The 17,040-nt window shown below is 35.9% G+C and overlaps 3 protein-coding genes across 3 annotated transcripts; 2 read left to right on the top strand and 1 right to left on the bottom strand.

The window, feature by feature from the left end:
- Positions 1-2,887: 2,887 nt before the first annotated feature.
- Positions 2,888-7,073, top strand: LOC130662839 (pseudouridylate synthase PUS7L-like). The gene is made up of 2 exons (XM_057461782.1): positions 2,888-4,093; positions 5,112-7,073. Exons 1-2 carry the CDS (start codon positions 2,995-2,997, stop codon positions 5,993-5,995), a joined length of 1,983 nt encoding a protein of 660 aa, XP_057317765.1. The 5' UTR covers positions 2,888-2,994; the 3' UTR covers positions 5,996-7,073.
- A 185-nt stretch (positions 7,074-7,258) lies between these two features.
- Positions 7,259-8,315, bottom strand: LOC130662851 (uncharacterized). Its single transcript, XM_057461792.1, has 2 exons — positions 8,104-8,315; positions 7,259-7,625 (listed from the first exon to the last, which is right to left on the bottom strand). Exons 1-2 carry the CDS (start codon positions 8,168-8,170, stop codon positions 7,318-7,320), a joined length of 375 nt encoding a protein of 124 aa, XP_057317775.1. The 5' UTR covers positions 8,171-8,315; the 3' UTR covers positions 7,259-7,317.
- Positions 8,316-8,765: 450 nt separating this feature from the next.
- LOC130662835 (uncharacterized) lies at positions 8,766-16,526 on the top strand. The gene is made up of 4 exons (XM_057461777.1): positions 8,766-9,094; positions 9,688-9,742; positions 10,254-10,529; positions 11,010-16,526. Exons 1-4 carry the CDS (start codon positions 9,080-9,082, stop codon positions 15,896-15,898), a joined length of 5,235 nt encoding a protein of 1,744 aa, XP_057317760.1. The 5' UTR covers positions 8,766-9,079; the 3' UTR covers positions 15,899-16,526.
- The last annotated feature ends 514 nt before the right edge of the window (positions 16,527-17,040 follow it).

Genomic DNA, 17,040 nt, shown 5'->3' with positions numbered 1-17,040 from the left:
TAGCCTACCACAAACTAGTAATTCATATTTTCTTTATCGAAGTTTTTCTAAATTTTTCTAAATCTCTGTCCCCAGGATCTATGGCTTAAAGTAATTAGGTTTATAGCAAGCCTTCTTGCTTTGAACCGTTGTCAAACCCCATGGCGCAGCCACTACCAAGTTTATTGTGAAGGAAAATGTCCCTGTTGGAGGGATGAGCAGAGGGAGAAAAGGAGGAACTTTATTAATGCGTTCAATCAAAATATCAGTTTTGGGACGAGGGTTGAGGGAGCCAGGGGAAAATCGGCGCAACAGACACGGCCCCTTACAAAGATTAAGATCGTGTTCCGTTAGCATGAGAACATATTTAAATGGTGGATTTGTAAGGAAAGATAGATAGATAGATAGATAGATAGATAGATAGATAGATAGATAGATAGATAGATAGATAGATAGATAGATAGATAGATAGATAGATGTGCATATTTTACATGGCTAGCCTCACAAATATCGAGGGATATACCCTGTCTATTATTTCCAGGAGGGGCCATGGCTTAGATGGAGAGTCCTAGAGTATTTAAAGCTCATTTTGAGCTACGCAGACCCAATTTGAGCCCGCGCTCTACTAGACAACTCCCTGCAACATCCAACGGCCCACACAGTGTGCCATCTTCCCAATTTCCCTCGCATGGCTTGGGCTTGGGCGACATCCATATGATTTGAAGTTAAAGCGGTGTAGGTAAATTCATTTTAGTTCTTTTAATTTATGTAGTTATTATTTTGTTTAAAAAAGTTTATTTAAAAAAACCTACTTCTACACTTTAACTCAAAACTATTGTTTAGCTGTAGCTATAGCTAGCTATGCCTGAATTGATGGATGGCAGTAAGGGATAACAGCAAATTAGAACATCATAAACTAATTAGGCTATTTGCCAAATTAGAAGAGGAATTCCTAACCTAACTTGCTATGCTATCCTAATTAGGCTATAAAAAGTTTTTAAAAGCAAAAAAATCACTGTTAACGCGATATCCGGTCTTTATTTCACTCTCTTTTGCGCAACTAAATTTCCAAAAATTTCCAAAAAAAATTGTGAGCATTTGTACGACGGAACTAGCTAAATAATATTGACCAAAATCGTTAAATATTTTGCGCATAGTCTAATTAGCTTATGATGGCCTAACTAGGAGATTCTTTCCGGCCAAACATCATCCTTCCGCAACCGCCTTTTTGAAAACCACGTTTTTTGATATCCTAATTAGGTCATTCTCGCGGGAATTAAATATTTTGTAGACCCATCATTAGTTTTCGTTGAAGTTTTGGTGCAGCATTGGTAAGAATCAAAACAGCAAGTAATATGGACACAAATATGTGTATTTTTTTGCAGCAGGAGATGACATAACCTAATTTGCTGTTTTCTCGGACTAGATGGGGCTAAGCTTAAATTTTCGTAGCCTGGGTTCCTGACGCTCTCAGCATTACGGGACTATACGGTATAGGGCCGCGAAAAGTAACTGCAGAAGAAGAATTAGAAGAAAAAATGTCTGGTAGGCTGGGCTAATATTTTCGTAGATAGCTGTATAGCAGTTAGGCTAGCTATTAATAAGCCATTCTAAAGTGTTTAAAGCCTAAAATTGAGCTTCATAAATCTCTGAAATATGTGCCAAGCCACAACCTTCTGGAACATTAGCTAGCTATTCTTGGATCATCAAATTTTAAAAGAGAAAGCAAAAGAATTCGAGGGATAATGAGTAGATAGATAGATGTGCATATTTTACATGGCTAGGCTCGCTAATATCGAGGGATATACCCTGTCTATTATTTCCAGGAGGGGCCATGGCTTAGATGAAGAGTCCTAGAGTATTTAATGCTCGTTTTGAGCTACGCAGACCCAATTAGGGACCGCGCTCTACTAGACAACTCCTGGCAACATCCAACGGCCCACACATGGAGCCATCTCCCCAATTTCCCTCACATGGCTTGGGTTAACCCGGGGCTATGGTAACATTCACTCGCCCATGTTGAATCGCCGTCAAGAGGAATCGAACCCCGGTCTCCTGCACAAAGTACGAGAGCTATAACCACTAATCTACGGCGCCACAAATTAATAATTTCCAGCACATTTGGTTGAAACCCATGATTTCAGTTTCTATAGAATTCTTCTAATTATTAGGTGCATCTGCTCTTACAGTGCCCTACCGACTAGCAATTGGATCCCTGATAATTAAAAATTTCGTTAATTCATTAAACCAATTGGTAGCACTAATAAGCAACATAGTATTGTACATAATTTCGAAATTAGGATATATATGTATATATAGTTGTATATACAATTAGACCTAGGTACAATTTTGCCACCCAGAAATAAAATTCCATTTACACCACTGTGAGGTGTTTCACTTTTAAAGGTGTACGATTCATCTATGGATACATCATTAAAAGAAAACAATGTTTTGATAAGGAAGGCAAATTTCTGTTGACCACTGCTTCATTATCTTCTCCAGACCCATGTAGTATATTTTTCTTTGATTTTAATTTTCCTTTCGAGGGTGGAACAACCTTACCAGGTCTTATCTCGATAGATCTGAGAAGATTTTTTTTGTAAAACTATTTTTTTTACTCAGGAGTAAATAATGGGCTTACAAATGATAAAATAAAAATATTCAGGTAACTTACGTTGATTCTGCAGATCTAGCCCCCAAACCTAGCCCCCGAAATTATATCTCTGTTGGTGAAATTTTTTTTACCATTTTGGGTTATATATATCTGTCAAGGCTATATCTGTGATTCCTTTAGTAGAGGAGCTCTTGAATTGAGCCCTTTGAAACCAGCATTTTTTAATGAAATGGAAGGGAACCCTCGCTGCTAATGTTGGCAGAAAAAAAAACAAAGTTTAACTGATTATTCAAGTAGAAACAAATATTCTTTTGTAGAAACATATGCACATTTGATATCAAATACAGTGAGTCCCTGCAAGAACCTGTGGACAAAAGAAATACTGATTTTACTGTGTTAAAATGAACAATTTTGGTGTTGGATGCTTTCTTTCTAAGAACCTTTTAATTTATGGTAAGGTAAAGACAAAAAGTTCAGATTTTGAAGTTCATGAGATTAATCTAGAAGGGAATATTGCTGGAGTTCAAGACAGCGATCATAAACAAATGAAGATAACAGAAACAACTGAAAACAAAAATTGTGCCAATAATGCAACATGTGTGAAAAGCAACAGTGATGTGTCAGAAAGAAAACAATGCTCTGAGCCATCAGTTGAATGCTGGGGCAACATTTTAAAGGATGGTATGAAAAGTTTATCAGATGTAATTGGAGATGACAACTTAAAACTGCTGACGCAAATGGGTAAACGCAGTATGGATAAAACTTTGGATTTGGGCATTTTTAATGATAAAGTCAAAAGAACAATTATACATCAATGCATTCGTTACAATTTTCCGTTTTTGATCACGCACACTGTAAAGAGTGAGAACGAGACAAAACTAACATGTTGCGTGGATGCAGTATATCAAAAAATGATTGAAGTTGGCTTCACAGAAACAATGGCAAGTGATTTGATAAAATTTGTAAACTGCCGTTCGCTTTGGTGCTTGGAAAATTTGGACAAAGCCGGTTTAAATATTGATGTTCATACGTTCACTAGAGAGAAAAGAAAAGCCTTGCATCACTTTATAAACAAACATTATGGTAAACTAATTGAGAGTAAAACTATATTATTCAATCACAGAACAGTAATATCTATTCGTTTTAAAGAACGAAAATATTCTCAATGTACTAATGAAAGAAAGAGGAAATGCAATGAAGATATTGTTATAGTTACGTTATTTAAAAACAACATTGAGCTCTTGACTGTGCTGCAAAAACTCGCTACACAACTTGGTGTGCAGCTATCAAATATAAAGTATGCAGGTATCAAAGACAAGAAAGCTGTAACGTATCAGTTTGTTTCAATAGCTGGTGTTACCAAGCAAGTTATTCAGGATGTCATCAAAGAACAGTTTGATAATTGGCACATTTGCCATCCCAAGGTTACGTCTTCTCACCTGCAACTAGGTGATCTTCAAGGAAATCGTTTTAAGATTGTTATTAGAAATCTTATAACAGGTATGTAGTGAAATGGTATTTTATTTCGCTAGTGTAGAATATTTCGCTAGTGTGGAATATTTTAAATTCGCGATTGAAGATTATTTCGATTTTGCAAACATTTAATTTGCAAATCATGGCAAAATTGTCGTATAAAGGATATAAATTTTCACAAAATTTTTTATCTAATTTATTAGTTAGATATAATAAACCATTTAACTTCGTTGTTGTGAAAAACAAAATTTTGCCGACTATATGATTTCACAAATCAAAAAACCAGTGAGAATTGATGAATTGATTGAAATTTCCTTTTTTTTAATAGCCGCGAATTTCGTTTGAGTAAGGGAGGATACTTTCAGGGTGTGGTCAATGTAGGAGGCTTACTTGTACCTTTTTTGACTGTCAACATTTTTACATAAAATAAGGAAATTCTGAAATTTGCACTGCTCGCCTACCTTTTTTACAAGATACAATTCTGTAAAATTTCGTGGTATTACAAGGTTTACATTGTTTAATACTTACTAATAAATCCTTTAGAAACACGTAATTTCTTGGTGTTTTTTTCTGCTCTGCCTTTGAAAATAATCATAAGTGTAAGCATTGTGCCGTAAGCCGTAGTAGTGACAAAACAATAGTTGAAGTATTTTTTTCACCTCTAATTTAATGCAGTTTTCCTCTAATTATTAGTGCGATTTTAAAATGCTAAAACAAAGGTAGTTTATTCCCCCTAATTGTTAGTGCGACATGGCTAAAATAATTATTTTTTTTGCCGCACTAAATTAGAGTATTTACGGTAGCTTAATTTAAAAAAAGTAAAATAATTGCTTATTTCTGTATATTCTATTTCTCCAACTGTTGTCGACTTAATTTTGCAAATTTGTTGAAAGTTATTACCGTATACACGAAATTTATTCCACACCAAATTTTTTCCCTTTGATATAATGTTTGTGCCATGATGTATTAAAAAATATCGGTTGTAAGGTAATCCTGCGTGCTTATCAATCTTTTTTACCGGAATGATTTTACCGTCTTATTATAGAAACCACTTCACAAAGTAGTAACGGGGAATATCAAACACAACGACAGGCGCTGTATTCAATAATTAACCAATCTGTGATGAACGTCATTTCGGAAGGATTTATTAATTATTTCGGTGAACAAAGATTCGGCTATGATCAGACTGCTGCACGTATTGGATTAGCTTTGTTGAGAGAGAATTACATGCAAGCTGTAGATTTGCTTCTCAGTCCTAAGCCTTCAAGTGAAAGTGAAGAAGATAACGTAGTCGAAGCGAGTAAGCGCTGTTTTGTCGACACTCACAATGCTAAGGAGACTTTAAGAACAATGCCCACGTATAAAACGCGGGAACGGCTCGTTTTGCAAGCTTTAAATAGATACTCCTATTCTGACGAGGGTTGCTTGAAAGCGTTTTTGAATATTCCCTACGCCATGAGATTGTTTTTTGTGCACAGTTATTGTAGTTTGATATGGAATAAAGTTATAACTGAGCGCATCCTTAAGCATGGTTTTAAAATATTACCTGGAGATTTTGTAAACAAAGATGGAAATAATGTAAAGATAAATGCAGATGATATTTACTTAAAAAGGTATACGATATCCGACGTCGTTTTGCCATTGCCGGGATCCTCGATTGCATTTCCTGAAAACGCAACTAATGATATTTATCATAATCTTTTAAGCATTGACAGGATTGATAAAACTTCTTTTAAGCTAAAGAAGTTAGGTTTTAACGTTCAAGGCAGTTACCGGAATATAATTGTGAAACCGAGCAACTTAACTTGGGAGCTGCCACATTCTTCTTCTATGGAAGATAAATCGGAAGTTGGTTTGTTGTTGGAATTTGATTTGCCTTCTTCCAGTTACGCAACTATGATGATTAGAGAATTAATGCATAATGGGTAGCCGCTAAATGCATGATGTTTTCTTATTTTGTTTTTGTTTTTTTGTTTTTTTTAATCGCAGCTCTTTGCATTATAAGGTAATTTTCACTTAAAAGCGTTTAAGCAAGAAGGATATTTCGCTTATTAATTTCAAGTCGTTCCAAAAAATGCAAGAAATTGCGTTAATTTCAAACGATAGAAAAGCCAACGAAATTTTAATTTTATAGTGGTTTCATTGGTCAATATTCTTTGAGAAATTATGACCCTTGTTAGCTGACTTTCTCTCGACACTAAGCTCTCACAAGCAGAAGATTATATTTGCATAAATTAATGCGATATCTTCTGGGATGCTAATTTTACATATTGTATTTTTGTATTTACATGATACGAAAATGTATATTTTTCAAGAGATTGTCGTTTAGTTATCAAAACTGAAGCAAATTTCTACATTTACGAAAAAAAATTCTTTCCGATTACCATTTATTTTATAATTTCATTTTGACATATCGAGCTGTTTTGCATAAGTACTTGATGTATTTTACATTTAAATTAGACGTATATTTTGTGGCGTTTATTAGAGCGTGTTTTGTACCAAAACTGTGCAGAATTCTTTTTAAACCCATTTTTTAGTTAACTACAGGGCAGTCAATTAAATTTGGTGTTACGTCAGGTCTGTTTTTATGGTGACCTTCCCCCTCTGGCTAGCCCCCCAAAAGCCCGGCCATGAATTGGGCTAGCACCAAATTTAACTTAATTTTTTTTTCTTAATTTAATGTCTTTTTAACATAAAGTAACAAAGATTTATTCTTCTGTATATGAGAAATTTAAAACCGAGTAAAATCAAGCTATAGACCCAGGATGTCTAACCAGACTTTGATGACCTTAAAATTAGATTAGGTGACCTTAAAAATCTTGAATATCCATCATTCTCTGGGATCTTGTATACTTTGCGATCTTTTGTTCGAAACATATTCTCGCGCTGAAGTAGCCATCGAGTTTATTTCAAATAGCGTATGGCAATTCAGATAAAGCAAATACTCTAAGGACAAAAAGAATTGGGGTGGATTTTATTTGGCGATTGACTAAAATTAGAATTTTCGTACGATGCAGCTTGTTTTGACGATTTTTTAAAGAAATTGAGAAATTTTGGTTTAATTTGGCGAATGCTCCAATATTTTATTTTTAGCGAAGATATAATTTGTGCATTTTGAAAAAATTCACCAATCTTGTCAAATATTTTATCTACACCAAAATTTAAGTTTCTCACTACGTTTTTGCGTGTAATAACACGCGAAAATTACTATGAATAAGCTAACGTTCACACACAAATTCGAATGTTCAGCTTCACAAGTAATACAACATCAACTCTGTTCCGTTTTTTATTCCGAATCGACGTAACCGAATCGGTTTCCCATCTTTCGTTGTTGTGTATAATCTTCTTTTCTTCTCGTATAGAAGAAGGTTGTTAGCTTGTGTTTCACATGGATAGTTTTCTTTGTATCGAGACATTTCATATGAGCGGTGAAATATAAAGCAAAGTTGACCAAGGATGTTATGAATAGTCTCTGATTGTGGCAACTGTATGGTCGCGGTCACACGCGGTACCCAGTATTCTTTACTGGTCGACGTGACGTTAACGATGACATTGTGGCCTGAAATAAAACACTGATATTCTATAACCATTGTGAAATTTTGAGTGGTCTGCATAGATATTATGCTAAACCAATTAGCTTTTGGAAGACCAAGAAGGTTTGATAGCACACAACTTAAAAAATGTCTGAAAAACATTGTTTGGGCAGAAGGGCCTCAGGCGTTATATTTCGTGGCGATCTAACGTTGTCATGCATCGATTATATGCAGTGTAATTAATTGCGTTATATTTCCTCTAAAGTTATTTTTTTTTTGAATAACCCTCTTTGACAAGAGAACGATCATGTGGCGCTATTATGGTTGCTGCTTAGGGAACTTTATACATTTTAAAGTTTATTTATAGTCAGAAAATGACTTTCCCAGTTTTCTTCATCTGTTTTTTGTCTCTAGCGCAAACAGAACTTTTAAGTTCCACATGAGCAAAGAAGTAGAGAGTCTTGCTTAACCATGTATTGCATTTAAATGTTTAAACTCACCTACCTTTTGCTTTCCAACAGATTATTAAGCTGACAAAAATATAAACACTTGCAATATTTAGTTCTTTCATTTGCAAATAGTAACCATCTTTCCCTATAACACTGACGTTAAAATGCACAGCTCACATTCTGTATGCAGAAGGCTTTCATTTTCTTGTCTATGTGTGTGGCAATTTGTACCATCATCCATATTATACAGTCGATTGTTTTGGTGCTTAGTAAAGTCACAATCATCATTATTTCTTAGCTAGCTATCCATACATCTTGTGACTCAAACTTACCAAGTTTCTGTCTTTTCGTTGAGATCGATAAAAAGTATTCAGCGACAGGAATTATTAAACAAAGAAATCCCTTACTAAAATCAATCTTCCTAAAAGTATTGTACCTAAAAGGGATTTTCATAGTTTTTAAACTATGGAAAAAGCAATACGTTTTCTTTTGTATTTTATATATTTTAAATTTTTACAATATTTGTTTATTTTCATTTCTTTCTCTAACTTCTTTTAAAGACTACTAATAACAAAAAGCAAACATTTCGCTACATGTGCGATATTTTCACGCGAAAATTGCGTCATTGCATCTAGGAAGATAGAAGATTGAGCTTGTAGAGGTATCGTACAGCAAATCAAGGATTTTATCCATCCTACTATAAGGGTACAAGTGTTCAACTGCCTATCCTGTGCACGTGAGAGATCATGCGCAGTGTTTACTGTTTGTTTATATGTATTCAGAAGTGAGTGCAGAGAAAAACTGTTCTATATGTTTTACGGTTCATTAACCATGAATGAACAATACAGAACACAGATGCAAACTGCAGCGCAAAACCTTGTTGTGCAGGCGTGAATTTTTTACGATACTATCGTTCCTGCTGTTTTATGTGTGTTTGTTATAAGAAATAATGCTGCGATTGTATTTATTGTTGCTTTGATTGATGATCTACTTTGTTTCGAATAGGATGGCCTAGGTAACTGTTTTTAAGAATGGGATTGGAAAAGGTAAAAATATTTTATTTCTGCATGAATATCCAGACATGCATGTACTTCCATATCCGAAACTTTCAAAGATTTTCGCAATTTTTTTTTCGAAAATTGCGAAGTTATATTCTGCGAAATCTATGTCAGTTTTTAGTCGTAAAAATTTAACTTCAATTGATTATTATACTGTTGACGACATAACACTTGCATTTTATTGATGAAAGTTTGCGATATAACGCGTACATAGAGTCAAATTCGTTCTATAAAAAACTAATATATACGTACTGATTTTTTTATTTCAGACAAATATAAGGAAGAGCGAAACTTCGATTTTGCGCGTTATAATTTTTGCGCGTAATAATTTTTGCGCGTATTAATTTTGCGCGTAATAATTTTTGCGCGTATTAATTATTTCGTATGCTCTGTGTATGTCAATAATAAAAAACCTTTTTGGTAGTGAGGGAATCCTTTGCGTAACAGAATATTATACTGACTTTTGCTTTTTAAACCTCACACAAAAGGAAATATGTTATTTCAGGAACAGCTCGATCGAATGGCCTTATAATATACGAGTAGTTGTTAGCCCTTATCAACTTCGATTATTATATTTATAGATTCGTTTCATACTTCTATGTGTATTGTTAGAAAGCTGCTTGGTGTGGTCCATAGGTAAGTGGAATCGCGATATGAACTGGTGTCAATGAATTTGTAATATTGATAATAAACCTTATTAAAACAATCGTATGGTCGATTTCCTTCTAGCACACAAGAATATAGCTACGAGTGACAAAATCATAATTGTGATCCTAAGGTTCATGTCAAAACTAGACTCGATTCTTTTAACGAAAATTTATTAGGCCTAAGAAAGTCTTTGGGTATCGATCGCTATTTCGAAGGTAGGGAATAGTAATTTGAAATATCATAAATACTCAAACTGATCAAGAAGCGGTTCGCATACTTTAAATGTCAGAAAGTTTCTGTTTAATAAGGAAAATTGAAAACTAGAGTCGTGTTTGTGGAATTTAGAAATTGAATCTTTTTCATGTTTATTGACTGTAGAAAGTCTGCCAGGTCAAAAGAAATATGCGGAGATATATTTTTAAGATAAAGATAAGTTTTAAGATACCAACATATAATTGTAACATTTTCTTGCAAATCAGACATTTAAAAATTTTTTTAGGATATTTAAAACCAGAGCATGCAACTAGACGGACGGTAGTTGACATCAAAAAATCCGATGACACTATCGTAAATCGTAAACATACGGTTACGAAAGAAATTCTAAGTAATAACTCGCTCTTGCAAGCTGATCAAGAAATCCAACAAACTTTTAGCAATATAAAGAATAAAACGCAGAACAATCATCAAAGTGGATTTTTGGATAATGAGCATCCAGTGGATAGTGATGACGCAAGTGGTTCGTTTTCATCTGATTTAATTGGTGTTGACAAAAAAGGTTAGTGATGTTTTGGTCAAATTTTTGCCCAGTACTATCCAGGGAAACTGTAAACATTGAAAGCTGGACGAGATTCTCTACTTACCTTTAAGGGAAGAAATTAGCAGAATTTAATTTCGCGGATGGAAATTTCAGTTATTTTCGCGGGAATTTAACTTCGCGGATGGAACATTTAGTTATTTTCACAATAATTTAATTTCGCGAATGGAAAATTCTTCTTTTTGGGGAGAATCTGTTTGACAGTTTGCATTGCATGTATCCATGGACTCTTAAACAAAAAATCAACAACAACAACAATAATAATAATAATAATAATAATAATAATAATAATAAAAACAATTTTATCAGATTTTAAAAAATTTTGGGAGAAAATAATTTCGTAGATGTTTAATTAAAACCGCGAAATTTGTTCCCATGAGGTCATAAAATGAATCTAATTTCACCCTATCTTCTATATAGGAAGTTTATTTAATTTTTTAGAGGGCTTGAACATTTTACCAATGCAGACGGAGAAAGCTAAGAAGAAGCAATATGCAACTGACGATTTCCGCGTCAACACATTAGCACAACCACCCGTTATCAGTCAAGAGTTTCACCCTCCCTCAATGTCAATGCCGCCTAATCATGTTCAAATAGACTATCCACAAGAAGGAGTACATTTAGAACCTCCGATGGAACACCATTATGAAGAACCAGAGCCTCATATTGAAGAACCTGTTTTTGTTCACCACGTACCTCCACCGCCTCCGCCACCGCCTGAACCTGTGTTAATACCTGTGCCTATTGCGGCCCCACCGCCCCCACCACCACCACCACCTCCATGTACAGTACATATTCCCGTAACCATTCATTTAAAAGGAAAATTAGCAATAAAAGTGAAACACTGTGAAAATTGCGATTTCTCAAAAAACATTGAGGCGATAGGACCGCTTAAAATAGCTCCTATAAAAGGACTAAACGAGAAGCTTACAGGAGCGATTGAGTCTCAAGCTAAGAAAGAAGCGACTGCAGAAGAAGCACAGGCGAGGAAGGACTCCCTCGCCGTTGCTGGAAGTGGAGATACGAGCTCCGTGGAAAATAACGGAGTGGCTGGGGGTAATACCAAAGTGGAATTAAATGTGGATGCTTCTGCTACAAAACGAAATGATCCTCCAGAAGCAGACCTCAATGAAGTCCTACCCAAAATCGATGATATGGTATTTGATGAGGACTTCGTCTACTCAAATGTTGTACGTGGTACAAAGAAAGATGAAACCGATGCAAACGATGACAAGAAACATATAGTTGTTGCGAAACCAGTACATATTCCAGGTGCTCTACTTCCAACGGATGCCTTCAAGAGGGGTGTTGTTATCAGTTTACCAAAAGGTAAAGCACTGTTAAAATGTGTCGTACCTATCAATGGCAGTGAAAGCGACTCTAAGGAGATGGAAGAAGCACCTATTGATAACACCGCAGAAAATACCGCGTCATATCCTGTCAATAACGATGTAGTAACGTTATCAAGGCCCGATACGAATGTGATAAAGCCTGTTTCTAAAGAACAGGAGCCTCAGCCAGAGAGCAGTAATAAAAAGGATAGCTCAGCTGCGGTGCCAGTAAGTACCAGCGTTGAAAAGGAATTTTCGTCAGCGACTGAACAGCTTCATATGGACAAAATGCGTCCACAAGAAGAGCATACTAATGTCGCGAAAACAAGAAGATTTACAGAGAAATTCTTAAAAACGTTTGATAAAGATATGTTAATCTCACTCTATAAGATGGCGGTTGGAGATATTTTGAGCGAGTTACAGCATCAGAAAAAAGCGCATCGTAAGACACAAATTTTAAGAAAAAAGATAAAAACTTTGCAGCAGGAAAGATCGTCTTTAGAGAAGAAATTTCCAGGTATTGCGAAAACATTAATCGATCCTGCAAATACTTTGGATTTAAATACACGAAATACACGTTCTGTAACGGATGACGATAACGAAGAGAGTTCTGTAACGTTTAAAAACAAACATGGTAGTCCCGTTACCCTGGATATAGAAAAACCGCTGATCTCGAACAGTACAAGGCGCGTAAAATTAGTTGACACATACCGACCGGCAATTATCCGTAAGCCGGCAAAGGGCAAAACCTTTTCTAAGAAACCTGAACCGGAGGTTAAAGATGAGAAAGAAGCTAACAACGCGCTTAGTTTCTATGGTGATTTAGATCCACTGAAGTTAATGGAAGAAAATCCAGCCTGTATAGATGCGATGTGCGAGAAACACAAACAGTTCATCAAACATGCCGGTCAGTACTTCCAAAGTTTAGATAAAATCGCACTGGAGCCGTATAAGAAATTCATGACTGACAAAGACAAGCCAAACAACGAGATGGACAGTTCTGCCAAGATTTATGACGTAGGCTATGGTGACGTCATTAACGTTCGGACGATTAAAAATGAAGGTGAAAAGGAAAAAGAAAAAATTCAACAAGCGAAACGCCAGTCAATATCTGAATCTGTAGGTAACTCTGATACTCATGTGGCTAATGAACCAAGTACGATAGTTGAACTATTTGGAAAACTACCACGAGTTCCTTTAAAAATTACTTTGAATCCTAAAGGTCCGTTAGCGAAGTTAAAGAAACCCATCGAGATAGACTTAAGACCACCGGGAAAAGGAAGTCTTTCAACAAGGATGATGGCTACTGCAAATGATCCTACTGTAGCTGTGCATGTGGAGAACAGAATCTTCAAAGATGAGCAACTAAATCCGAAGGAAGAGAAGAAACTACAAGAAGTTTATGCAGACTTAAAGAGACGAAGTGTTCTGGAAGATCGACCAATACGACACCACGTTGTTCTTAAACCTCAGAAAGTAATCACAGAAAAAGCAAGTTCAAGAATGAGAATTGTGGTTAGCTTGCCGAAAGAGCTACAACAACTGATGGCAAGAAACAATGGGAATTATCAAGGAAAATCACGTAGTTTGTCGTATAATACTCCGACGCAAGTTTCGACGTCGTTATTGCAGCCAAAAACTACTACATCAAATGAGAATACCCTTCTAAGTTCTCAAACATCAACTAATGTGGATACTACTAAACCAAGCATAGAAGAATACGAGAAGACCTTGGAAAAACTGAAAGAACAGACAAAGGCGGCAATAGCACAATATAATCGAATAAAGGACCCCTATTCAGATATAGGAAAGAAAAGAAGCAAAGGCGGGAAAGTAAGTCATAATAAACACATAAAGAAAATTAAAAATGATCCTTATGCTGACCTAGGTTCATCATTTGCGAGTATCGAAAAAAGAAGCGGTCTAAACAACGATACAGGAACAGGTAAAAAAAACACTACGGAATATGAGAAAATTGCGCTAGATCCTTACGCAACACTAGGTTCAGCCATATCATCAATAAACAAGAGAGAAAACTTTCCACGTCGAAAGAAACATGTTGAGAAAAGAAATCATAAACACCACCCATCAAAAAAGCAAAACCCATTCCAGAAGAAAGAAGGCGTTCCTCAGTATACAAGTGGAACAGCGATATCTCTGATACGTCATCAACCCAATCCGGTTGATACGGAAGCAACCAAACAGGCAAACGTGCAACCTTCCAGCAACCCACCTGATCATTTGAATGAGGCGTCGCAAGCATTTCCTGCAACTCTTTTAGAAGGAACCAATGCAACTGCTCTGTCTGCGTTCCCGAAATTTAAAGAAGCTTTAGCTAAAATCAACCCGGAGACAAGGAAGAAGTTGTTAAACATGAAACCATTTAAGTTTCTCTCAAAGATGGATGTTCAGTCTATTCCAGTAGATCACGATCCTTACGCAGATATGGGGAGTGCTGTCCAAGGTGGGGACACCAGGAGTAAGCTAAGGAAAAGAAAAAGGTCAAAAGTAAAGCATTCAAGAATATTTAAGCATAAAAAATACGATACAATGAATGCGTCGAAACGATCCTCTACGTATGACCCATATGCAGACCTTGGTACTTCTATCGGTCTTTCCCAAAACGAAGCTCGAACAAAAACAAAACAGGAACCAGTTGATTCTAAAGAGGATCAAGCTGTGAACGTGACAATGAAGGACGAGAACAACGTCGTTAAGGAACCAGCTTCAGCACAGACGTATTCACCAAAATCACCAAAGATAGTGCCTCCGTTATCAAGAAGCCACGATGCACAAGGCGATCATCAGTTGAGATTTGTACACGTCTCAAATGATCTAACGGACCACTATCACGAAATAGGTCAAACACCACGTGCTGTTGAAAGTATGGCTAATCGTGGAGAAAGATTCGTCAACTTTGGTAATATCGAGAAAGATATCTCTGCTCATATAAATGAGTTAGAAGAAAACGACAATACCGAAGAAGCTACCAGCTCCAAAGAGAACACAAAATCGTTCATGAAGGGAGATCCTTATTCTGATCTTGGTACGTATGCCAATGGAAATCCACGAGCTTCTTCTAATAAAAGTCAATCAGATACACCACCTAAAGAAATTAAGTCCACCCAAGGTAAAGTTAAAAGTTTCAGTAAGAAACCAACTAAAAATCAAAAAAACATCGAAATGGAAAAGGGAGACCTCGAACAAACTGGGGAAGAAAGTAAAACGGCAGAAAACGATTTGGCGACTATTGAGAAACTAGAGAAAGAAATTGCTGTGGAAAAAGCTAAAGTAGACGCCAACCAGGTAGCACCTTCGTCTGTGTTGGAACAAAATGTGGGAAAGGAAGTGCTGGGACCATACGTAGAAATGGGTGGTCCTATTAAGAAGAAAACAGAGCGTGTACATCCATCTTATGACGATATTACGTCCATCATCCGTACCGTGAACCATCATAAGAAACCGCGACAAGAAAATGGTGTTAAAAAGTCTAAACCAATTGGAAGGGCAGCAGTAGATCACAAGCGAAAACGGAGAAGAAACTGCCTTCCTCTTAAACCCGAGGATGTTTTAAAGTTGCTGAAAGATGCTTCTTCAGCCAATTATTTTAACTCCATACAATCAAAGAAAAATACTAATCACACTGATGATCCATATGCGAATCTGGGTAAGGATCTGTCTGGAAATAAACGCTCCTATCCCTGTACTATACCGGTTATTAAAGAGGATGACACTCCGGTATCAAAGCCTACCGGTGTAAATCACACATCACTTGGCAAAGATCCATATGCAGAAATGGGTACGTCAGTAGAAGGTGTGTCTGGTGAGAAGAAGACAGTTTTAAATAGAGCTCCAGATCCTTATGCAGATTTAGGCACGGTAACAAATGATGTTGTTAGTTTATCGAGCAAGGATAACACCCATCTAAAAAACGGCGCTACTAACATTCTCTCAAAAACTGCAGCGAGACGTTCACTCCATTACAAAGACTCCACCTAACTTGAAATATTGACAGACCCAAGGAGAAAAGGAGAGCAATGCTGCATGTATATAATCTAAATGAGCATTTCTTATGTGAAGGATTTCAGATTCAATAGATAGGAATCTTATCGTTATCAACTCGACTGAAAAAACAACCTCTTCATAAAAGCTGACCAGAAGAAATATAATGAGGCGCGGCACACAAACAACGCTGGACAAGTCCGTGTAGGGAGTATTTCATACTAGAGAAGCTACTGATGCAAAAATTTGTAGATACGCTTTGTTACTATGTGACAGTTATTAAACAATAGTATATATTTTATTTAATTTAATTTTATAATATAGCTAACTTGAATAAAACCAAATTGATTTATCTGCGTTGATTGGTTTGTTTGTTAATGCCTCTCAGATAATACTGATAGCCAATTTACAAATTTAAGATTGCCAATGATATTGATTGCAAGCAGAGATTAATTAGTACAAAATTAATAAATCTGTTTTAACTGGTTGTTTGTTTGATGCATGAATCTCAATATTTACAATTTTATTTTGAAAATTAGATTCATTTCGTTTGAAAAATTTGATAAATCTTTAGTACGCTTCTATATACGGCCTAAAAAAAACTTCATCTCGAATATAGGAAGTTTAAAAGCGATAGTAACAGGTTAAGATCAAACAATACAGTCACTAACTCAAAGCACCAAAAATGGAAAGGGCACTAAAATAACTTAAAAAAAACATTATTGGCCTCCTAAGCAAGAAATCCACGATGAATACACTTTGAAAACAAATTCGAGATTACGACTATTTGTACAACTTATATGAATTATAATTTCTTTAAACAGGGTAATAACTTGCAAATGTTTCGTTTTTGCGGACAAAAAAGCTGATACACATGTACAGGAGAGGAAATGAAATGAATCGTAATACAACAAGGACGTCATGAACTGGTAGCCTTGTGGTAGAGCGTTCACTTCCAGTGCAGAAGATCATGGGTTGGATTACAGGCCAAATCATTAAATCGTTCCTTTATGGTTGCCTTCAGGGTGAGAATAAGACCGATATCTCAGTCAGTTTTCTAATTGAGCGGTTGCTGTGCTTGTACTGTTTTCTTAAGTTTTAATTCGAACGATAGAAACTTAGGAGGATCTTTTGTGTAA

The sequence above is a fragment of the Hydractinia symbiolongicarpus genome, chromosome 10 (assembly GCF_029227915.1).
Source record: "Hydractinia symbiolongicarpus strain clone_291-10 chromosome 10, HSymV2.1, whole genome shotgun sequence".
Classification (NCBI taxonomy): Eukaryota; Metazoa; Cnidaria; class Hydrozoa; order Anthoathecata; family Hydractiniidae; genus Hydractinia; species Hydractinia symbiolongicarpus.
The sequence above is the reverse complement of the archived record's forward strand: the minus strand, read 5'-3'. Positions and strand labels throughout refer to the sequence as shown.

What these genes read in the sequence shown, in the direction of transcription:
- LOC130662835 (XM_057461777.1), top strand. An exon ending in CTGCTTGGTGTGGTCCATAG is followed by an intron (nt 9,743 to 10,253) that starts GTAAGTGGAATC and finishes AAATTTTTTTAG; the next exon opens with GATATTTAAAACCAGAGCAT. An exon ending in AATTGGTGTTGACAAAAAAG is followed by an intron (nt 10,530 to 11,009) that starts GTTAGTGATGTT and finishes TTAATTTTTTAG; the next exon opens with AGGGCTTGAACATTTTACCA.
- LOC130662851 (XM_057461792.1), bottom strand. Translation starts at nt 8,170, where the DNA reads ATGAAAGAACTAAATATTGCAAGTGTTTATATTTTTGTCAGCTTAATA. An exon ending in AATCTGTTGGAAAGCAAAAG is followed by an intron (nt 7,626 to 8,103) that starts GTAGGTGAGTTT and finishes GTTTTATTTCAG; the next exon opens with GCCACAATGTCATCGTTAAC.
- LOC130662839 (XM_057461782.1), top strand. Translation starts at nt 2,995, where the DNA reads ATGAACAATTTTGGTGTTGGATGCTTTCTTTCTAAGAACCTTTTAATT. An exon ending in TATTAGAAATCTTATAACAG is followed by an intron (nt 4,094 to 5,111) that starts GTATGTAGTGAA and finishes GTCTTATTATAG; the next exon opens with AAACCACTTCACAAAGTAGT.